This window comes from Castor canadensis, chromosome 8, assembly GCF_047511655.1.
Source record: "Castor canadensis chromosome 8, mCasCan1.hap1v2, whole genome shotgun sequence".
Classification (NCBI taxonomy): domain Eukaryota; kingdom Metazoa; phylum Chordata; class Mammalia; order Rodentia; family Castoridae; genus Castor; species Castor canadensis.
The window spans coordinates 87,058,310-87,077,976 of record NC_133393.1 but is presented as its reverse complement, the minus strand read 5'-3'; the positions used below and the strand labels follow the sequence as shown (position 1 = coordinate 87,077,976).

The window sequence follows — 19,667 nt, the reverse complement described above, 5'->3', positions numbered from 1 at the left end:
CTCTATTTGATAAGTAATTGCCACCATATTTTCTTTTAAGTATGGCTTTCTTATTTCTCTGCACATATTAATTTATTTTCATTTTATTTGCATATATTCATTATACAGGGGAGATCCATTGTGCCTATTCTGAATAGCCTTACATTGTATATTGGTTAGATCACCCCCACCATCTCCCTGCCATAACCCCCTCCCCAACCCACTTAAAGCAATTGCAAGAGGTTTTGTCATTTTACTTCCTTTATGTATATGGAGCCCATCAATCATATTCCCTCACCTTCATCTCCTCCATTCATTCTCCTGAGTATATTTATCATTGCTTCTTTTGAAGTCTTTTTGTATGATAAATCTAGCATTTGGCCCTTCTCAGAGACAATGTTTATTGACTGCCCTCCCCCGCTTTGTACAAGTTGCTCTTCTCTGTTTCTTTGCATGTTTCTTTAATGTTCATAACTAGATGTTTTAGATACTATAATAACTCCCCCTATCCCGCCAGGGTTTGTTTTTTGTTGCTTTTTGTTTGTTTTTTAGTTATTATAGAGTCTATTTCTCCCAAAGTATTAAATCACTAATATCTCTTCTCAGTTCTTAATTTTTTTCTTTTCTTCCTTTCCTTTCCTTTCCTTTTTATTTATTTATTTTTTAAGCCTCAATTCCTAGGGTCACCCTTGGATCATTATAGTTTGTGGTCAATCAACAACTGACCAATTATTGGATGATCCACTGAGGCTTCCACTCTGCAAGTGAATCTGTGTGGAGGGTTTAGGACTTTTATGATAATAACCCTGGGCATGTTTTTTTCTTTGTTTGTTTTTTTTTCTTTTCATGCTTAGTTCTAAATCAAGTCAACCTCCTCAAGCATAAAACTATCAGTCTTCACAATCTGCTTCACTTTGGTAGAACTAGAGGCCATGGAAGGCGGGGTAGGGGGGAAGACTTGGGGATGGAAGCAGCTCCAGGTTACCAGACTTAACATTGGTTTTGTTTTTACTGAGTTTTAGTAGTTTTTCTTGAATAAATGCTTCTCAATTTGTTGTATGCCTTTGATCAATTTCCAGAGTCCTAAAATGATCATTTTGACCATTTTGTCTAGTTTTATTATCGCTTTTAGGGGGAGAAAATCTGAGTTTCTCACTCAGTCATTCTGGAAATCCCCTCATTTTTTTTTTTTTTTGTGGTACTAGGGCTTGAATTCAGGGCCTACACCTTGAATCACTCCACCAGCCTTTTTTTCTGTGAAGGTTTTTTTGATATAGTGTCTCATGAACTATTTCCCTGGGCTGGCTTTCGACCCATGATTCACCTCCTGATCTCTGCCTCCTGATCAGTTAGGATTACAGGGTAAGCCACCTGCCTCAAATGCTTTTGTCTATCAGCCTTTTTTTTTTCTTTTAACAGTACTACGATTTGAAATCAGGGCTTCACACTTGCTAGGCAGTCACTCTACCTCTTGAACAACTTGAGCAGCCCTGATTCATCAGCCTTTTGAAAGAACTAAAGTTAGCTCTGAGTCAGAAAAGGTAGAAAAGAGAGGCAGGAACCCAAGAAAGAAAATTGGAAGCATTAAGCATAGCTAAAGCCAGAGGAAAGTTTTGACTTACATTTTTATCTAATCCCATAGTTACAACTGAAAATAAGTTTAGAACACAGTTGAGTTAATTTTTTTAAACTCTGGAAGTAGAAGTTCTAGGTGATTGTGAGAAAAGAGTCATTCTTTTAAAAAAATAATATTGTTTATTTGGGGAGTAAAGTTTTTTTTAAGTGAATCTTCATCCTATGGGTATCTATTAATTCAGGCTAAGTTCCTTAGGCTTAAATATGGATATAGCACAACATAAAAGAAGAAATGCAATTTCATTGTTTCATTCTGTTTTTTAATTTCAGTAGTTAGAGGTACTCTATGGAAACCCTGGAAGGAAAGAGTAATAAAACGACCTGCAACAGCCCATGCTTTAAGACCAGATCAGATGATTAGTGATCAATTTGCAACAAATACAAAGGTTTCAGAAATTCAAGATATGCTACAAGAACTCATAGGCACAGCAATGTTCACTAAATTGGAAAACAATGCTATTAAATATATATCATCAACAATGATAAATCTTTCTAAAGCCTTGACTCTAGTAAATGATGAATTAAAACTTATTAACTTCCAAATTAGCAATATGTATACAGATGAAACAGAACCAGAAAAACAGCTCTCCCTGAGGATAATAAAAGAGTTCAGTGAAGAAAATGTAATGCTTCAGCAGAAACTTAAAGATGCAGAAGAAAAATGTGAACAACTTATTCGATTCAAAATTGTTACACCACTGCCCATAACCTCAGCCTTGAAAGTATTACCTACAATTTCTCCAGAGTCATCAATGACCAAAGCTGTGGACAAAGAGAGCAGCATGGACACTATTTTAGCCAAAGAGTTTGGAAATGTTATAGATGAATCCCAAAGAAAAGGGGTTACAGGCACTGTGAAAAAGTGGGATTCAGCAATGTCATATACAGCCCAAATGCCTCCAGAGTCAACTGAACAGCAATACCTTTTATCTGAAAAAACAAAGAAAAAGCCACCTGAAGATACTACTAAAGAAAACATAGCACCGAAGAAAGATGGTGTCTATCAAAAAGATGGGACTGGTCTGTATCGATCACAGAAAAGAAAGCGCACAAAAGGCCCACAGCCACAAGACACCTCTGAATCAAAAGCTGAACAGAATGTTGTAGAGAGCAAAAGTAGTTACTTCTTTGATCCACAAACAGTGGATAAAAAGAGAAAAGAAGTCCAATCAAAGTCATCTACTGAACCAAAAAGCCAACAAATTTCTTCTGCTAAAACAAAGAGCGAAGATGTCAAAAGTGAGACAAATGTCTTGGAGGAGTCACTCAGGAAGCTCAAATCTGAACACTTAGTTGGAAAAGCCCAATTGTCATCAGAGATTAAAGGGGAACCCTCTATGGAATCAACTGACAAAGAATCCAGAAAAAACATAAGTAGATTAGCAGAGAAGCAACCTGATTTCACCTCTGAGCCACAGAAAGTTGAAAAGAAAGGAAAGAAACAAGTAAGCAAAGAAGGAGCAACTGAAGAGAAAGAAATGTTAGCCTTTACCAAACAAATCCTGTCTTCTCAACCTGGTAAATCACATTCAAAGGTCACTAAACAGACTGTAGGAAGTGCAGATGGCAAAAGTGAACAAAGTAACCTAGAAGCATTTCACCACGCTATACTAACTTTCCTAAAAGAGAAAACTGATAACATTGGAATGCCTTTTGAAAGCAAGAGTGTGATAAAGGAGGAGTTACTAAAAAGAACAGAAGTTGAAAAGTTAGAAGTCATAAAGGAAAAAATTGAAGAATATTTCCAAAAAGTGGCTGAAACTGTGACTAAAACCGTGAGGAAATACAAAAACATAAAAAAGAAAGGACAAGTTGGAGAGAAACCTGTGATATGGCAAAAGGAACCTGTGCCAGGATCACATTTTCAGAAGTCTGAAATTAGCTCCTTCCTCACAGATGAAAGCACAGACCCAGTAATCAGCCATTTAGTACAGATGCTCTGGGATGAAATAGAAAGTGAAAGAGCTACTCTCAGTAGGCAAGTCTCAGTAAGAAAGAAAGAGCACAGCAAGGAAAAAAAGAGGCAGGAGGAATATTTAAAAGATCAAGAAAAAGTAGCTGACTTATCTGGCAAAAGTGTCCAACATGAGATGCTAGAAGAAAAAAAACTCTCAAAGGACAATTTGTTGAGAAAGAAAAGTTTGAAAGAGAAAAAGACATTGCTCCAGATGAAGGAGGAAAAACAAGATCAACAACAGGAGCAGGAACAGTGGCAGGAAGAGGATGTCTGGAAGAAACAGAAAAAACAGAGAATTCAAAAACTGATGGAACAAGATGAGAAAGAAAAGCATGGGCAAGAGAAGCCCATGCAGCAGCAGCTAGAAGAAGGGAACCAAATGGTGAAAGGGCAAGGGGTGACCTTGAAGGAAGGCGAGACAAGGCAGGCTCAGAAAGACAAGAGATATCAGAAGCTGAAAACAGAGATAGAGGAGGAGGAGGAAGAGAAGCTGAGAAGAGCAATAGTGGGTGGTGACAAGAAGAGGATAAGCCAAAAAAAGCAAGAGAGGATGAGGAATGAGGACAAACCTAAAGATGAAACACAAGGATTCACTCAAAGTCAAGTGACATTATCTCCCAGGCCAATGAAACATTTACAAGTTATACCACCATTACAAGGAACAAAGATCAAAAGTGATGTTAAGACATCAGAGATTCTTTCTGCTGAGAAGTACACCATTCCAGGCACTCCTTCCACTTCCATGCAGCCCTCCCCATTTGGGCCCCTCCCTATTTCTGCGCAGCCTGTCACAAAGTTCACCACTCTCACTCCTGAGCAGGCCCAGGGACAGGGAGTCACTATCACTCCTCAGCAGGCCCAGGCTCAGGGGATCACTCTGACCCCTAAGCAAGCCCAGGACCGAGGACTCATTCTCACCCCACAGCAGGTTCAGGCTCAAGGCATCACTCTCACTCCTCAGCAGGCCCAGGATCTAGGGATCATTCTCATACCTCAGCAGGCCCGGGTTCAGGGGATCACTCTTACACTTAAGCAGGCCAAGGACCTGGGAATCACTCTCACCCCTCAGCAGGCCCAGGACCTAGGGATTACTCTCACACCACAGCAGGTTCAGGCTCAAGGGATCACTCTGACTCCTCAGCAGGTCCAGGCTCAGGGGATCACTCTTACCTCTCAGCAGGCCCAGGACCTAGGGATCTCTCTCACACCACAACAGGCCCAGTCTTGGGGGATCACTCTCACCCCTCAGCAGGCACAGGACCTGGGGATTGTTCTCACCCCTCAGCAGGCCCAGGATCTAGGGATCACTCTCATCCATCAGCAGGCATATGCACAGGGGCTCACTCTGACCCCACAGCAAGCACAGGACCTAGGGATCATTGTCACACCTCAGCAGGCTCAGGCTGAATGGATCACTCTCACTCCTCAGCAGGCCCAGGACCTAGGGATCATTGTCACCCCTCAGCAGGCACAGGACCTGGGGATTGTTCTCACCCCAAAGAAAGCCCAGGACCTGGGGATCACTCTCACCCCTCAGCAGGTCCAGGACCTGGGGATCACTCTCACCCCTCAACAGGTTCAGGCTCAAGGGATCACTCTTACACCTCAGCAGGCCCAGGATCTAGGGATCACTCTCACCCCTCAGCAGGCCCAGGATCTAGAGATCACTCTCACCCCTCAGCAGGCCCAGGATCTAGGGATCACTCTCACCCTTCAGGATGCACAGGACCTGGGGCTCACTCCCACCCTTCAGCAGTCCCAGGACCTGGCGCTCACTCTCACACCTCAGCAGGTCAAGGCCCTGGGCATTACTCTCACCACTCAGCAGGCCCATGATCTGGGGATCACCCTCACCTCACAAAAGGCCCAGAACCTAAGACTCACTGTCACCCCTCAGCAGGTCAAGGCCTTGGGGATCACTCTGAGTCCTCAGCAGGCCCAGGACCTGGGACTCTCTCTCACCTCTCAGCAGGCCCAGGACCTTGTAATTACTCTCACTCCTCAGCAAGTCAAGGCCCTGGGGATCACTCTCACCCCTCAGCAAGTGAAGGCCCTGGGGCTCACGCTCACCTCTCAGCAGGCCCAGGCTCAGGATATTACTCTTCCTCTGGGGAAGCACCATGTTTCGGGTGTTACAATGTCACATGAACAGGCCCAGGGATTGAGAACTACTCTCACTCCGGAGCAAGTCCAAACACTGAAAGTCCCTATTACTCCTGAGTATACAGAGACACTAAAAACATCTGTCACTTCTGAACAGAATCAGGCAATGCCAGTCCCACTAGAGACTGAGCAGGCCCAGTTATTTGGGGTCCCACTCTCCCACAGTCAGGGAGTTACTATCATGCCAGGGCAGACTGAGACATTTGGTGCCACCCTCACCTCTGAGCAGGTTCAGGCATTGCAGGGCCATCCTGATCCAAAACAAGCACAGTCATTGATGTTCACTCTTACTCCTGAGCAAGCCCGGACTTTGGGTATCACACTTACCCGTGAACAAGATCAAGCAGCAGCTATCACCCTCAACCCTGAGCAGGCACAGGCATTAGAAGTTCCTCTTACTGAAGAACAGGTTTGGAAACTGGGGGCTTCTATCACTCCAGAAAAAGCTCAAAAAGCACCAAGCATTATTCTGAAGCAGTTGCAAGCCTTGGGAGTCACTTTCTCTCATCAGCAGGCTCAGGCATTTCACACTCCTCTCACCTTAGAAGAGCCTGCCACATTGGCTCCTTCCACTCTCAGACCATTTGAGGAATTAAAGACTTCTCTTCCCACTGGGCCATCCATTATATCAAAATTATCTCCAAGCCTTAGGCAGCCCCTGACATCATCATCTATTGCTGAGAAGTCATCTATATTTAAGGTCACTTCTACTCCTTTGCAGAAACCAAGGCCTTTTTTCACCCAAGTTCCCTTTGCCCCTGGGGGACACCTCAGAAAGAATATTCTTTCTGACTCTGGGAAGCTCCTGGCACCACAAATCTTTCCTACCTCTACGCAGATCCCATTGTATAAAGGTGGAGCCACTCCTTCCCAGTCCCTGCCACCAGAGGTCTCGTCCCACCTTGGGCAGCTCCCAATATCTGGGGCCCCGGCCATTCCAGGGCAGTCCCTTAGTTCTAGCCAGTTCTTCATCTCTAGGAGCTCTCTGACTCCTCAGCCACTTCCAATATCAGAGGCTTCTCTCAACCCCAGGCTACCTCTTATATCCAGAGTCCCACTCACCTCTGGACAGATTCCCAGACACTTGGCTTCTCTTTCTCCTGAACAGCCCTTGGTTCCTGGGGCCTCTTCCATCCCCAGGGAGCACCTGGAATCTGGACTCTCAGCCATCTCAGAGCAACCCCAGGCATTCCAACCTCCTGCTACCTCTGAGCAGTCTTCCTTTCTTCAGACCCCTTCCACCCCTGGGCAGCATCTTGCACCATGGACCCTTCCTGGACAAGCTTCCCCATCATGGATCTCTCCCACTACTGGGCATTCCTCCACATTATGGACCCTCCCAATTCATGAGAAACCCAAGAAAGCTTTTCCCTCTTCTGTCACTCAGAAAAGATTGGAAACTATTTCTTCTCTGAAGACTAAATCATCATTGATCCAACCAAGTGTCCCAGATTTCAAGGTACCTCAAGTTCCTTTCACCACTAAGAAGGTCCAAATATCTGAGGAAGAAACCCCGATGTTCCCAGAGACTTTTGTCATGGAACCATTTCAGTCTTACCTCACCAATTATAGGACACCAGAATCACAAACCCCTTATATTGATGAGGCAACCCTTTCCACTCTTGGAAAGCCTATAACATCATTAGCTTCTCTTAGTACTCAACTACCCAAAACATCACAGATCTTACCTTTTGAATGGGACCAGAAATCCCAACTTCCCCCTATAGACAAGTCCTGGATACTGACTTCAGTTTTAGGTGCCAAGAAAACCAAGATGATGGTGCCCCCTTCTTCTCTCCAAGACCTTGAAGAGAACAGGTATTTTGTTGATGTGGAGGCTCAGAGGAAGAACCTGATACTATTAAAACAGGCCACCAAAACTTCTGGACTCCCTTCACAGCAATATGCAATAGCCTGTAATCTTATAATTGAGACACTTCATATGGACACAGTTCGGCTGGGATACTTGTTCCGCAAGTACATTGCCTATAGACTGATCCAGCGTGCCAGGTAGATGTAATTATTATATATCCAGTTTTCTGATATAGTCCTGATTGCCTAGAAGTATATTCATATGTGGCAGATCATGGATCATATGCTCTAAAACATTCTCTTACAGAGGTTCTGTGGGAAGCTTGTTTAAGATAGCAAAAGGAGATGTATTTCTTTAGGAAATAAGAAATGATATGTAGCCAGGTGCCAGTGGTTCACATCTGTAATACTAGCTACTTGGGAGGCTGAGGTGAGGAGAATGGCAGTATGATGCCAAGGCCAGTCTGGGGGAAAAGCTCATGAGACCCCATCCCAACCAATAGCTGGACATTGGTTTCCCAATAGTTGGGTATGGTGGTGCGGACCTGTCATTCTAAGTTACACGGGAGGCTAAGAACAAGATTGTAGTTTCAGGGCAGTGAGACCCCATGTCAGTGGAAGAAAGCTGGGTGTGGTAGGGCATGCCTGTCATCCCAGCTATGGAGGGAAGCATAAAATAGGAGGATCATCTTTTTTCCTCCTCTTCCTCCTCTTCCTCTCCTCCTCCATTTAGAAAGTGTTTTACTATGTAGCGCAGGCTGGCCTCGGGCTCTCAATCCCCCTGCCTCAGCCTACTGACTGGTGGGATTACAAAATTATAGGTGTGTGACACCATACCTGGCTTTCTTCTTTTTTTTTCCTGAAGGTGATCATTTATTCATCCAGCCATCTTTTCAATAAGCTTTCTCTTCTCCTCTCTTCTCTCCTCTCCTCTTCTCTCTCTCTCCCCCGCACCTTATACTAGGGATTGAGCCCAGGGTCTTGTGCATCATAGACAAGTGTACTACTGAAATGCATTCCCAGCCTCTTGCCTTTCTTTATAGTATTCCTTCAACCTGGAATTCCTCATTCTCTTCTTCCCTGTTCTGTTGGTGAACACATGGTTTTCAAACTTTAGTAAAGTAAGTTTTATCCCATTCTGTTTAAAATGCTGATTCCTCATTTTTATTCAAAAGGTCTGGGGAGCTGGGGGTTGTAGCTCAGTGATAGAGTGCTTTCCTAGCATGTGTGAGGCCCTGGCTTTGATCCCCAGCACTGCAAGAAAAAAAAGTTATTAGCTGAGCTAAGTGGTACACGCCTATAATCCCAGAACTTGGGAGAGTGAGGCCAGTCTGGGCTACATAGTGAGACCATGTCTCAAAAAACAAACAAAATGTTCTGGGGAAACACCTTGGTATCTGCCTTTTCAACAAGCATCCTCAAATAAGTCAATCCAGGCAACAGGGTTCATACTTTGAGAAATATTGCTACTGTGAAAAGAAAGAACATCTGGATTTGCTTCCCAGATTTGCTATTTATTAATAGCAAATGTAAGTAACGGAAGTGGGGTATGATGGAACAGTAGAAGCTTTCTCTGTTTGACTCTATAAATGAGAAGAGTCAGAGTAACAAAGGAGAGACTATATTTTGAAAAAAGAGGAAGAACACCAGGAACCATGAAAGAGGGACAGGAAAGCTAAAAAGTACAAAGAAGCAGAAAGGCAACAGGAAATTTAAGAAAGAATCTGCAACTCTTGCCCTGGCTCCTCACAGGGAAGGGGAAGCTGAAGCCTCCACCACAAAGTAAGCTAAGTGGCCCCAGTGACAGACTGGCAGACCTAGCTGTGGGACAAGCCCACATTTCCCAGAAGCCTTAAACCTAGTGCAGGTATTCAGTACAACTGTGCCTTCTCCTATGTAACAGGTTAGTATGGGAGAAGAAAGACATTTTTTCACTCTCCATATCTCCTAGGGCTGCAGTAAGCCACCATCTTAAAGGGAGGTGAGCTATTTTTGAAGACTGAGATACTCTGGAGACTTACAAAACAAGAAATACTATCTTAGGGAGTCTTGGGACACCCTGCCACAGCATATTGGTGGGAGATGGCCAGGAGAGGTGGTCATGGAGACTCAGAGGGCCTGACATTGGCCTACTGAGAAGTTTAAGTAGTAAGAAGCTCAGGCAGCAAAGTGGTCAGTGGCCCTGCCTCCCTGGTAAGGAGCAAGTCGTATCATCTGAGGATCACTGTAGAAACACAGCATGACCCTATGGTTGGTGGAGTGTTTGGCCTCTGGGAGATGTCTCTCATGCCTGTTAAGGGTTGTTTACTGCCAGATGGAACTGAGCGCACTGAGTCCAGGTTCTGAAAAACCATGCAATTTCTCCAGTCTACCCTGGCACACAAGGTGATGAACTGCTAGGTGGGTCTGAAAGCACTGAGACCAGCAGTCAGAGCATCTGAGTCTTCCAGTCCAGAACTCAGTATCTGCACTACCCGATACTTACAGGGAACACCAGGCTTAGATTCTTGCTGCCCTAGGGGCATAAACTAGAGGACCTGTGGAGCAAGTGGGAACCTACCTAATCCACAGGTTTCAAAGATCCTTGCAGCCAGCAGTGCTTCTACTACCAAAGAAAGTAGGTTCTAAAGTGAAAGCAGAACAGAAGTGAACAATTGACCCTTGACAAGCAGTACAGAAGTGGACAACTGACCCTGCCCTCAGCCCACATAAAACACTGACCTGTACACTAGGAACTACAAGATAGCCCAGCTAATTTTCCTTTATCTGAGTAGTGCTGCAGGACTGGTGTCCTGAATATTTGGGCTAATGTTTCGCTAATGAGCTGCCACCACAGTCCAGTGATGAGGAACTGCACCCCAACCCTGCCATTTTAGTCTTACCTGAGCACTGAGAATATTTCACCCAAGAGACTACAGGTGATTAAAAGTCTCAGTCAAGTACTTGGCCTCAAAAGCATAAATTCTAGTGCAGAAACACAAGAAATATGAAAAAACAATGCAAAACGACTCCTCCAAAAGAGCTTGTCCACAAGAATGAACTGTAATGAAAGTGAAGTAGATGAAATTGCAGATAAAAAATTCAAAAGAATGATTAGTACAATAATCAATGAAATTAAAGAGGACACATAAACAACTGCAGAAATTCAAAGAGAATATAAATAAACAGCTGAATGAACTCAGAGACTACAAATAAATAGGTAGAAATAAGAAAGAAAATTCGAGGTACAAAAGAGGAATTCAATAAAGATATAGAAATTCTGAAAAAATCAAATTGAAATTCTGAAAATGAAAAAGTCAATACATCAAGTAAAAAACCCAGCCAAAAGTCTAGCCAATAGACTGGATCAAGTTGAAGATAGATTATGGTGCTTGAAGACAAATTAGGTTAGTCAGAACATTCAGATAAAGACAAAGAAAAAAATAAGAATGTATAAATGGAACATGCAAGGCCTTAGAACATCCTTAAAAGACCAAACCTGGGCCAGGAATGGTGGCTCATGTCTGAAATCCCACCTATGCAGGAAGCAGAGATAGGTGGATCACAGTTCGAAGCCACCCAAAAAAGATAGACTATTTCAAAAGTCAAACTGGGTGTGATGGCACATGCCTGTAATCCTAACTACACAGGAGGCTGAGATAGGAAGCTAGATGTCCAATACTGGCCACAGGCAAAAATGTAAAACTCTGTTTGAAAAAAAAAGCTACAGTAAGAATGGGCTGGGGGTGTGGTTCAAGTGGTAGACAGCTTTTCTAGCAAGCACAAAACTCAGCTTGCCTGAGTTTTAATCCTAGTCCTGTCAAAAAGAAAAGATAAAAAGACTAAATGCTAGAATCATAAAAGAATGAGAAGAGGTGTAAGGTAAAGACATAAAAAACATATTAAAAAAAATAGTAGAAAATTTTCCAAATCTTGAGGGACAGTCAGTAGGGTTTTTAGGACTCTTCAAGAGAGAAGCACAAAGTCACATCTAAAGACAAAACCATCAGATTAACAGCAGATTTCTCTACAGAAACTCTAAAAACAACAAGGGCATGGAATAATGTATTTCAAGCCCTGAAAGAAAGTAACTACCAACATAGATTACTGTATCCAGCGAAGCTGTCCTTCATAATTGAAGGATAAACAAAAACCTTCCATTAGAACAAAAGCTAAAAGAATTTATGAGCACCATGCCATCACTGCAAAAGATACTTAAAGCAAACCTACACACAGAAGAGGAAGATATGTGCAACCATGAAAATACAGGAAAAAATAAATCTCACTAGATGAGTAGATAAACAAATGAGGATTTGGAAAGAATCAAACATTACAAAAATGACAGGAATTACTACATACCTTTCAATAATTACTCTGAATGTCAGTGGTCTCAATTCAAAAGAGACAGACTGGTAAATTGGATTAAAAAACAAGACCCAACCATTTGTTGCCTACATGGAATGTACCTCACTGGCAAAGACAAATAGAAGTTTATGGTTAGCAGTCTGCAAAAAACTGAAACTAGATCCATGTATATCACCCTATACCAAGATTAACTCAAAATGGATCAAGGATCTTAATATCAGACCCCAAACTCTTAAGTTGATACAAGAAAGAGTAGGAAATACTCTGGAGTTAGTAGGTATAGGTAAGAACTTTCTCAATGAAACCCCAGCAGCACAGCAACTAAGAGATAGCATAGATAAATGGGACTTCATAAAACTAAAAAGCTTCTGTTCATCAAAAGAAATGGTCTCTAAACTGAAGAGAACACCCACAGAGTGAGAGAAAATATTTGCCAACTATACATCAGACAAAGGACTGATAACCAGAATATATAGGGAACTTAAAAAACTAAATTCTCCCAAAACTAATGAACCAATAAAGAAATGGGCAAGTGAACTAAACAGAACTTTCTCAAAAGAAGAAATTCAAATGGCCAAAAAACACATGAAAAAATGCTCACCATCTCTAGCAATAAAGGAAATGCAAATTAAAACAAAGATTCCACCTCACCCCTGTTAGAATAGCCATCATCAGCAACACCACCAACAACAGGTGTTGGCGAGGATGCGGGGAAAAAGGAACCCTCTTACACTGTTGGTGGGGATGTAGACTAGTACAACCACTCTGGAAAAAAATTTGGAAGCTACTTAAAAAGCTGGACATCGATCTACCATTTGATCCAGCAATACCACTCTTGGGGATATACTCAAAAGGCTGTGACACAGGTTACTCCAGAGGTACCTGCACATCCATGTTTATTGCGGCACTATTCACAATAGCCAAGTTATGGAAACAGCCAAGATGCCCCACCACTGACGAATGGATTAAGAAAATGTGGTATCTATACACAATGGAATTCTATGCAGCCATGAAGAAGAACGAAATGTTATCATTCGCTGGTAAATGGATGGAATTGGAGAACATCATTCTGAGTGAGGTTAGCCTGGCCCAAAAGACCATCGTATGTTCTCCCTCATATGTGGACATTAGATCAAGGGCAAACACAACAAGGGGATTGGACTATGAGCACATGATAAAAGCGAGAGCACACAAGGAAGGGGTGAGGATAGGTAAGACACCAAAAAACTAGCTAGCATTTGTTGCCCTTAACGCAGAGAAACTAAAGCAGATACCTTAAAGCAACTGAGGCCAATAGGAAAAGGGGAACAGGTACTAGAGAAAAGGTTAGATCAAAAAGAATTAACCTAGAAGGTAACACCCACGCACAGGAAATCAATGTGAGTCAATGCCCTGTATAGCTATCCTTATCTCAACCAGCAAAAACACTTGTTCCTTCCTGTTATTGCTTATACTCTCTCTACAACAAAATTAGAAATAAGGGCAAAATAGTTTCTGCTGGGTATTGGGGGGGAGAGGGAGGGGGCGGAGTGGGTGGTAAGGGAGGGGGTGGGTGCACGGGGGAGAAATGAACCAAGCCTTGTATGCACATATGAATAATAAAAGAAAAATGAAAAAAAAATAAAATAAAATTCAGAATATTTAAAAAAAAAAAACAAATAGAAGTTTAAAGTGAATGGATAAAAAAAGATATTCCAAATAAATGAATCTCAAAAGCAAGCAGGAATAGCTATATGCATAACTGACAAAGGAAACTTCAAACCGAAATTCATTCAGATGAGACAAAAAGGGTCATTTTATATTGACAAAAAGACCAATCCATAAAGAAGATACAGAAATTGCAAACATATACACACCAAACATCGACACACCCAATTTCATAAAACATAAAAGCACGGTGGGTGAATTTAATAACCTACTCTCACCAATAGATAAGTCATTCAAACAAAAAAACCAAAAGGAAACTTAAAGCTGGGTTATCAGTGGCTCATGCCTATAACCCTAGCTACTCAGGAGGCAGAGATCAGGAGGATCATGGTTTGAAGTCAGCCTGGGTGGATAGTTCAAGAAACCCTATCTCAAAAATACCCAGCATAAAACAGGGCTGGTGGAGTAGCTCAGGTGGTAGTGTGCCTGTCTAGCAAGCACGAGGTCCTGAGTTCAAGTCCCAGCACCACCAAAAAAAAAAAAAAGAAACTTAAGAATTAACACTGTAGATCAAATGGACTTAACAGATATCTATAGAATGTTCCACCCAGCAGCTGCAGAATACACATTCTTCTCAGCAACTCACAGAACTTTTTCCAAAATAGATAATATTTTAGGACATAAAACAAGCCTTAGCAAATACAAGAAAACTGAAATAACTTCCTGTATTTTATCAGACCGAAATGAAATAAAAAATATTCAAACACATAGAGACTGAAAAATACACCTTTTTTATGTTGGGGATGGAATCCAGGCCCTTACACATCCCAGGCAATTGCTCTATCATTGAGCTATATCTTCAGCCCAACAATGCACTTTTGAAAGAAGGTGTGTCACCAAAGAAATAAGAGGGAAATTTAAAAAATATTTCTATAAACAAAGGAAAATGAAAACACAACTACCAGAACTTTGGGGCACAGCAAAGACAGTGCTAAGAGGAAAGTTTATAGCTATCAGCATCTACATTAAAAAGTCAGAGAGCTCTTCAAATAACTTACCGCTATACTTCAAGCTCTTAGAAAAGCAAGAACAGGCCAAAACCAAAAGCAGTAGAGGGAAAGAAATAACAAAGATCAGGGCAGAAATCAATGAAATGGAGACAAACAGAACAAGGCAAAAAAAAAAATGAAACAAAGAGTTGGTTATTTGAAAAGATGAACAAGATTGACAAAACTTTAGAAAGAAGAAAAAGATAAAAATTAACAAAATTAGAGGGCTGGGGAAATGGCTCAAATGTTAGAGTGCCTGCCTAGCAAGGATGAAGGCAGAGTTTAAACCCCAGTACTGGAAAAAAAAAAAAAAAAGGTATGAGAAAGGGGATATCACAACAAAGGCCAATGAAATTCACAGGATCATTATGGAATATTGTGAAATTTTATATTCTAATAAACTGGAAACTCTAGAAGAAATGGGGAAATTTCTAGATGTATATGACCTCCCAAAATTGAACCCAATGGGTAAAAACCACCTAAACAGATCTATAATATGCAATGAGGTTGAAGCAGTAATAGTCTTTCAACAAAGAAAATCCCACAATCAAATGGATTTACTATTAAATTCTACCACACATTTAAAGAACAAATAACACCAATGCTCTTCAAACTACTCCAAAAAACAGAAAGGGAAGGAATACTACCAAGCTCATTTTATAAAGCCAATATTATTACCCTGATACCAAAACTGTATAAGGACAAGACAAAAAAAAAGAAGAAAATTCTAAGCCAATTTCACTGATGAACATAGACACAAAAATTCTCAATAAAATACTTTGAAACTGAATTCAACAACACATTGAAAAGATTATATACCATGTCAAGTTGGTTTCATTCTGGAATGAATCTGGATTGAAAGATAGCTCAACATATGCAAATCAATAAATGTACATAAATAGATTAAAGGACAAAAATCACATGATCATCTCAAGAGATGCTGAAAAAGCCTTTGACAAAGCTCAACATCTCTTCAGGATAAAAGCCCCAAAGAAACTAGGAATAGAAAGAACATGCCTCAACATAACAAAAGCATATAGTTCTAATTATAGGGTTCTATAATTCTAAATGAAGAAAAAATTAAAGCATTTCCCCTAAAGTAAGGAATAAGACAAGGGTCCACTCTCCACTCTTATTCAATATGGTGCTTGAATTCTTTGCCAGAGCAATAAGGCAGAAAAAGAAATAAAAGGGATACAATTAGAAAGGGAAGAAGTCCAAATATCCCTATTTGCAGATGAAATGATCCTATATTTAAAGACCCTAAAGACTCCACCAAAAAACTGTTGGATATTATAGCCACTTTAGGCAAAGTAGCAGAAAACAAAATCAACATTGAAAATCAAGTTTTTTGGGTGGAGTGGGTGGTAAGGGAGGGGGTGGGGGCAGGGGGGGAGAAATGACCCAAGCCTTGTATTCACATATGAATAATAAAACAATAAAAAAAACTGGAAAAAAAATCAAGTCTTTTTTTTTTTTTTTTTAAAGAAAAACTATTTGGTGGTACAAGGGGCTGATCAGGGCTTTGCTCTTGCTAGGCAGGCTCTCTACTATTTGAGCTACTCTGCCAGCCCTATTGCACTGGTTATTTTTGAGATAGGGTTTCGTTTTTATGCTGGTCCAGCTGGGACTATGATCTTCCTATTTGTATCTCCGAATGCACCTGGGATTACAGGCACCTGCTATTGTGTCCCATCATTGGTTGAAATGGGATCTTGCAAATTTTTTGCCCAGGTTGGCCTTGAACTACAATCCTCCAGAACTCTGTCTCCCAAGTAGCTAGGATTATAGCCATGAGCCACCACATCTGGCTCAGTAGCTTATCTATATAACAATAATGAACAGGCTTAGAAAGAAATCAGGAGGACAATCCACTCATAATAGCTTCAAAAGCAGAAATATACTTCAGGAGGTGAAAGACCTCTACAATGAAAGCTATAATACTTTGAAGAAATAAATTGCAGACACTAGATTCCACACATTCATGGATTAGGAATTAATACTGTGAAATGACTATATTACTGAAATCAATCCCAGAGACATTCTAAAGTCATTCTTCACAATAATAGAAAAAAAAATCTTAAATTTCGTATGGAAGTACAAAAGACCCCAAATAGCCAAAGCAATTCTGAGTAAAAAGAAGCATCACATTATCTGACATTAAATTATACTACAGAGCCATAGTAAAAAAAACACCCTGGTATTCATACAAAAACATATGTAAACCAATGGAATAAAATAGAAAATCCAGAAAAAGCCCATATAGCTATTGCCATCTGATTTTTTACCAAAGTGTCAAAAGTATACATTGGAGAAAAGAGAGTCTCTTCAACAAATGTTGTTGGGAAAACTGGATATCCACATGAAGGCTGAAACTAGACCCCTATCTCTCACTCTGTACAAAAATTAATTTAAAATTAATCAAAGCCTTTAATGTAAGACCAGAAACTGTGAAATTGGTGCGGAAAACATAGTGAAAACATGAAGATATGGGCACAGGCAATGACTTTATGAATAAAACTCTACTTTCTTAGGAAGTAACAACAAGAATTGACAATTGAATTGCATCAAATTAAAAGGCTTCTACACATTAAAGGAAACAATTACCAGAGTGAAGAGACAACTCTTAAATGGGAGAAAATCTTTGCCAGCTATTCATCCAACAGGGGATTAATATCCAGAATATGTAAAGAACTAAAAAAATTAAACATCCAAAGAATAAACAATCCAATTAATGAATGGGCAAGTGAATTGAACAGACATTTCTCAAAAGATATACAGCCTGGTACCTGTGACTCATACCTGTAATCCTAGCTACTTGGGAGACTGAGATCAGGAGGATTGCAGTTTGAGGCCAGTTTGGGCAAATAGTTTTGAGACCCCATTTCCAAAATAATCAGAGTAAAATGGACTGGAGGCATGGCTCAAGTGGTAGAGTGCCTGTTTTGCAAGCGCAAAGCCCTGAGTTCAAATCCCAGTCCCACAAAAAAAGAGAAAAATACAAATGGCTGAATGCCTGGCTCAAGTGGTACAGTGCCTGCTTAACAAGTACAAGATTCTGAGTTCAAACCCTAGTACTGCCAAAAAAAAAAAAAGAAGTATGAATGGCCAAGAAATTAAGATATTTCAACATTCTTAGCTATAAATGAAATGCAGATCAAAATGATGTTGAGGTTCCATCTCACAAGAAAACAAACACACATTGTAAGCACATATGCAAATGTTACAGTGAAACCCCTGGGTACAACTAATATACACTTATTAAAAATCTAAAAAAAAAAAAAAAACCAAAAAAAGAAAACATAACAAATGCTAGTGAGGATGAGGCAGAATACGAAAATCTTATACTCTGTGGTGGGAATGTAAATTAGTGCAACTACCATGGAAATCAGCAGTGGAGGTTCCTCAAAAAACTAAAAATTAAACTGTCATATAGTAGGAAAGAATGAGAGGGAGGGAGGGGGAGAATTTGGGAGGAGGGAGGGAGAGAGAAAGAGAATATCTGATAACTTCCCATAAGATTTATCACTTTTTCAAGAGTGTGCTTTCCTTTTTGCTCAATACAGCACGTTTGTGTTTCTTAGTTAATTTATTAGTCTCCTTTTCTGAATTGTAAATGCTTTGAAGGACATTTTTTGTTTGTTTTTTGAGACACAGCCTTGCTATGTAGCCCAGGTTTCTATATAATCCAAGTGACCTCTTGAGTGCTTGGATTACATGCAAGAGCCCCCATATACCATCTAGAATTTGTGGGAGAGCAGTATTAGGGGTTGAACTTAGGGCCATGCACTTGGTAGGCAGGAACTCTACAACTTGATCCACCACCAGTCCTTGAATTTTAAATATATTAAAATGAATAAGCAACACTATTGTAACACTAAAAAAACTTGAAGAGTTCATGCAAATTTGATAGCCAGATAGGGTTTTGGAAGTTCTTCATATATGGAAACTAGATTATGGTCTCATTAATTAAACAAGCCTTCCATTCCCATCCCATATGTACTTATTAGGATGAAAAAAACTGAGGGCAGGTTTGCTGTGTTAGGCTTTGTAACTGTATCAATCTAATTCTTATTTATTTTTCCAGAAACAACATAATCCAGCGATTAAAAGCCATCCAAAATACTGGGAAAGGTTCTGAGACCCAGGACCTCTGCACCACGCTCAGCAGAATTGATGACTACCAGAAAAAAGTGATGAAGGTTTGGACTGAGAAGCAGAAGCTTCTACAACAGAAACGAAATCAGTGCCTGACGAAAATGATAAATTTATTTAACCAGGTAACCTATTTCCCATTCTCTCCAGTTGTGTTGTGAAAAGACAACATAGCTGGGTATTGTGGTGCAGGCCTGTACTCCAAGCTACATAGGAGGCAGAGTTAGAAGGATCATCTCCCAAAGTGAGTCCTGGAGAAAAGCTTGAGACCGTATCTGAAAAATAAACTAAAACAAAACAAAACAATATATATATAACTTTGTATATATGTATATAACTTTATATATATGTATAACTTTATATACATATATATAAAGTTTTACTTTAGTTGATATATACACACACATACACATATATGCACACACATATATGTATATACATGTGTGTTTATTTATGCATATATATGTATATGAAGTGATACATTTTAAAAATAACATTTACTTGAGACCATGAATATTAGTTTCCTAGGGATGCTATAACAAATCACCACAAACTTGATTTAAAACAACAGAAATTTATTATCTTACACTCTAAAGGCCAGAAATTCAGGGTTCAGTTCTCAGGGTTGGTTCCTTCTGGTGGCTTTGAGGGAGAAATCTGTCTCACGCTTCTCTTAGATTGTGGATTGGATTTCTTAGCTTGTAACCATGTAGCTTCACTCTGCCTTCAGATGGCCTTCTTCCCAGCATGTCTCCTATCTTCTCTTCTGACTCTTATGAGGTCACATATCATTGAATTTAGGACACATCTGATTAATCCAGGGTGATCTCATCTTGAGATTCTTAATTATATCTACAAAGACCCTTTTTCCAAATAGGACAAATTCATCTTTTGGGGGAGGCACCATTCAATGCACCATGCCATGA

At 40.5% G+C, this 19,667-nt stretch overlaps 1 protein-coding gene across 3 annotated transcripts in view; it reads left to right on the top strand.

The window, feature by feature from the left end:
• Fam186a (family with sequence similarity 186 member A) overlaps positions 1-19,667 on the top strand; it is a 77,033-nt gene that overhangs the window by 25,750 nt on the left and 31,616 nt on the right. For all 3 annotated transcript variants that reach the window (XM_074083354.1, XM_074083352.1, XM_074083353.1), the window contains 2 exons: positions 1,885-7,744; positions 18,674-18,866. In XM_074083354.1, coding sequence (XP_073939455.1) covers positions 1,885-7,744; positions 18,674-18,866 — 6,053 coding nt within the window. The remainder of the gene's footprint in view (positions 1-1,884; positions 7,745-18,673; positions 18,867-19,667) is intronic.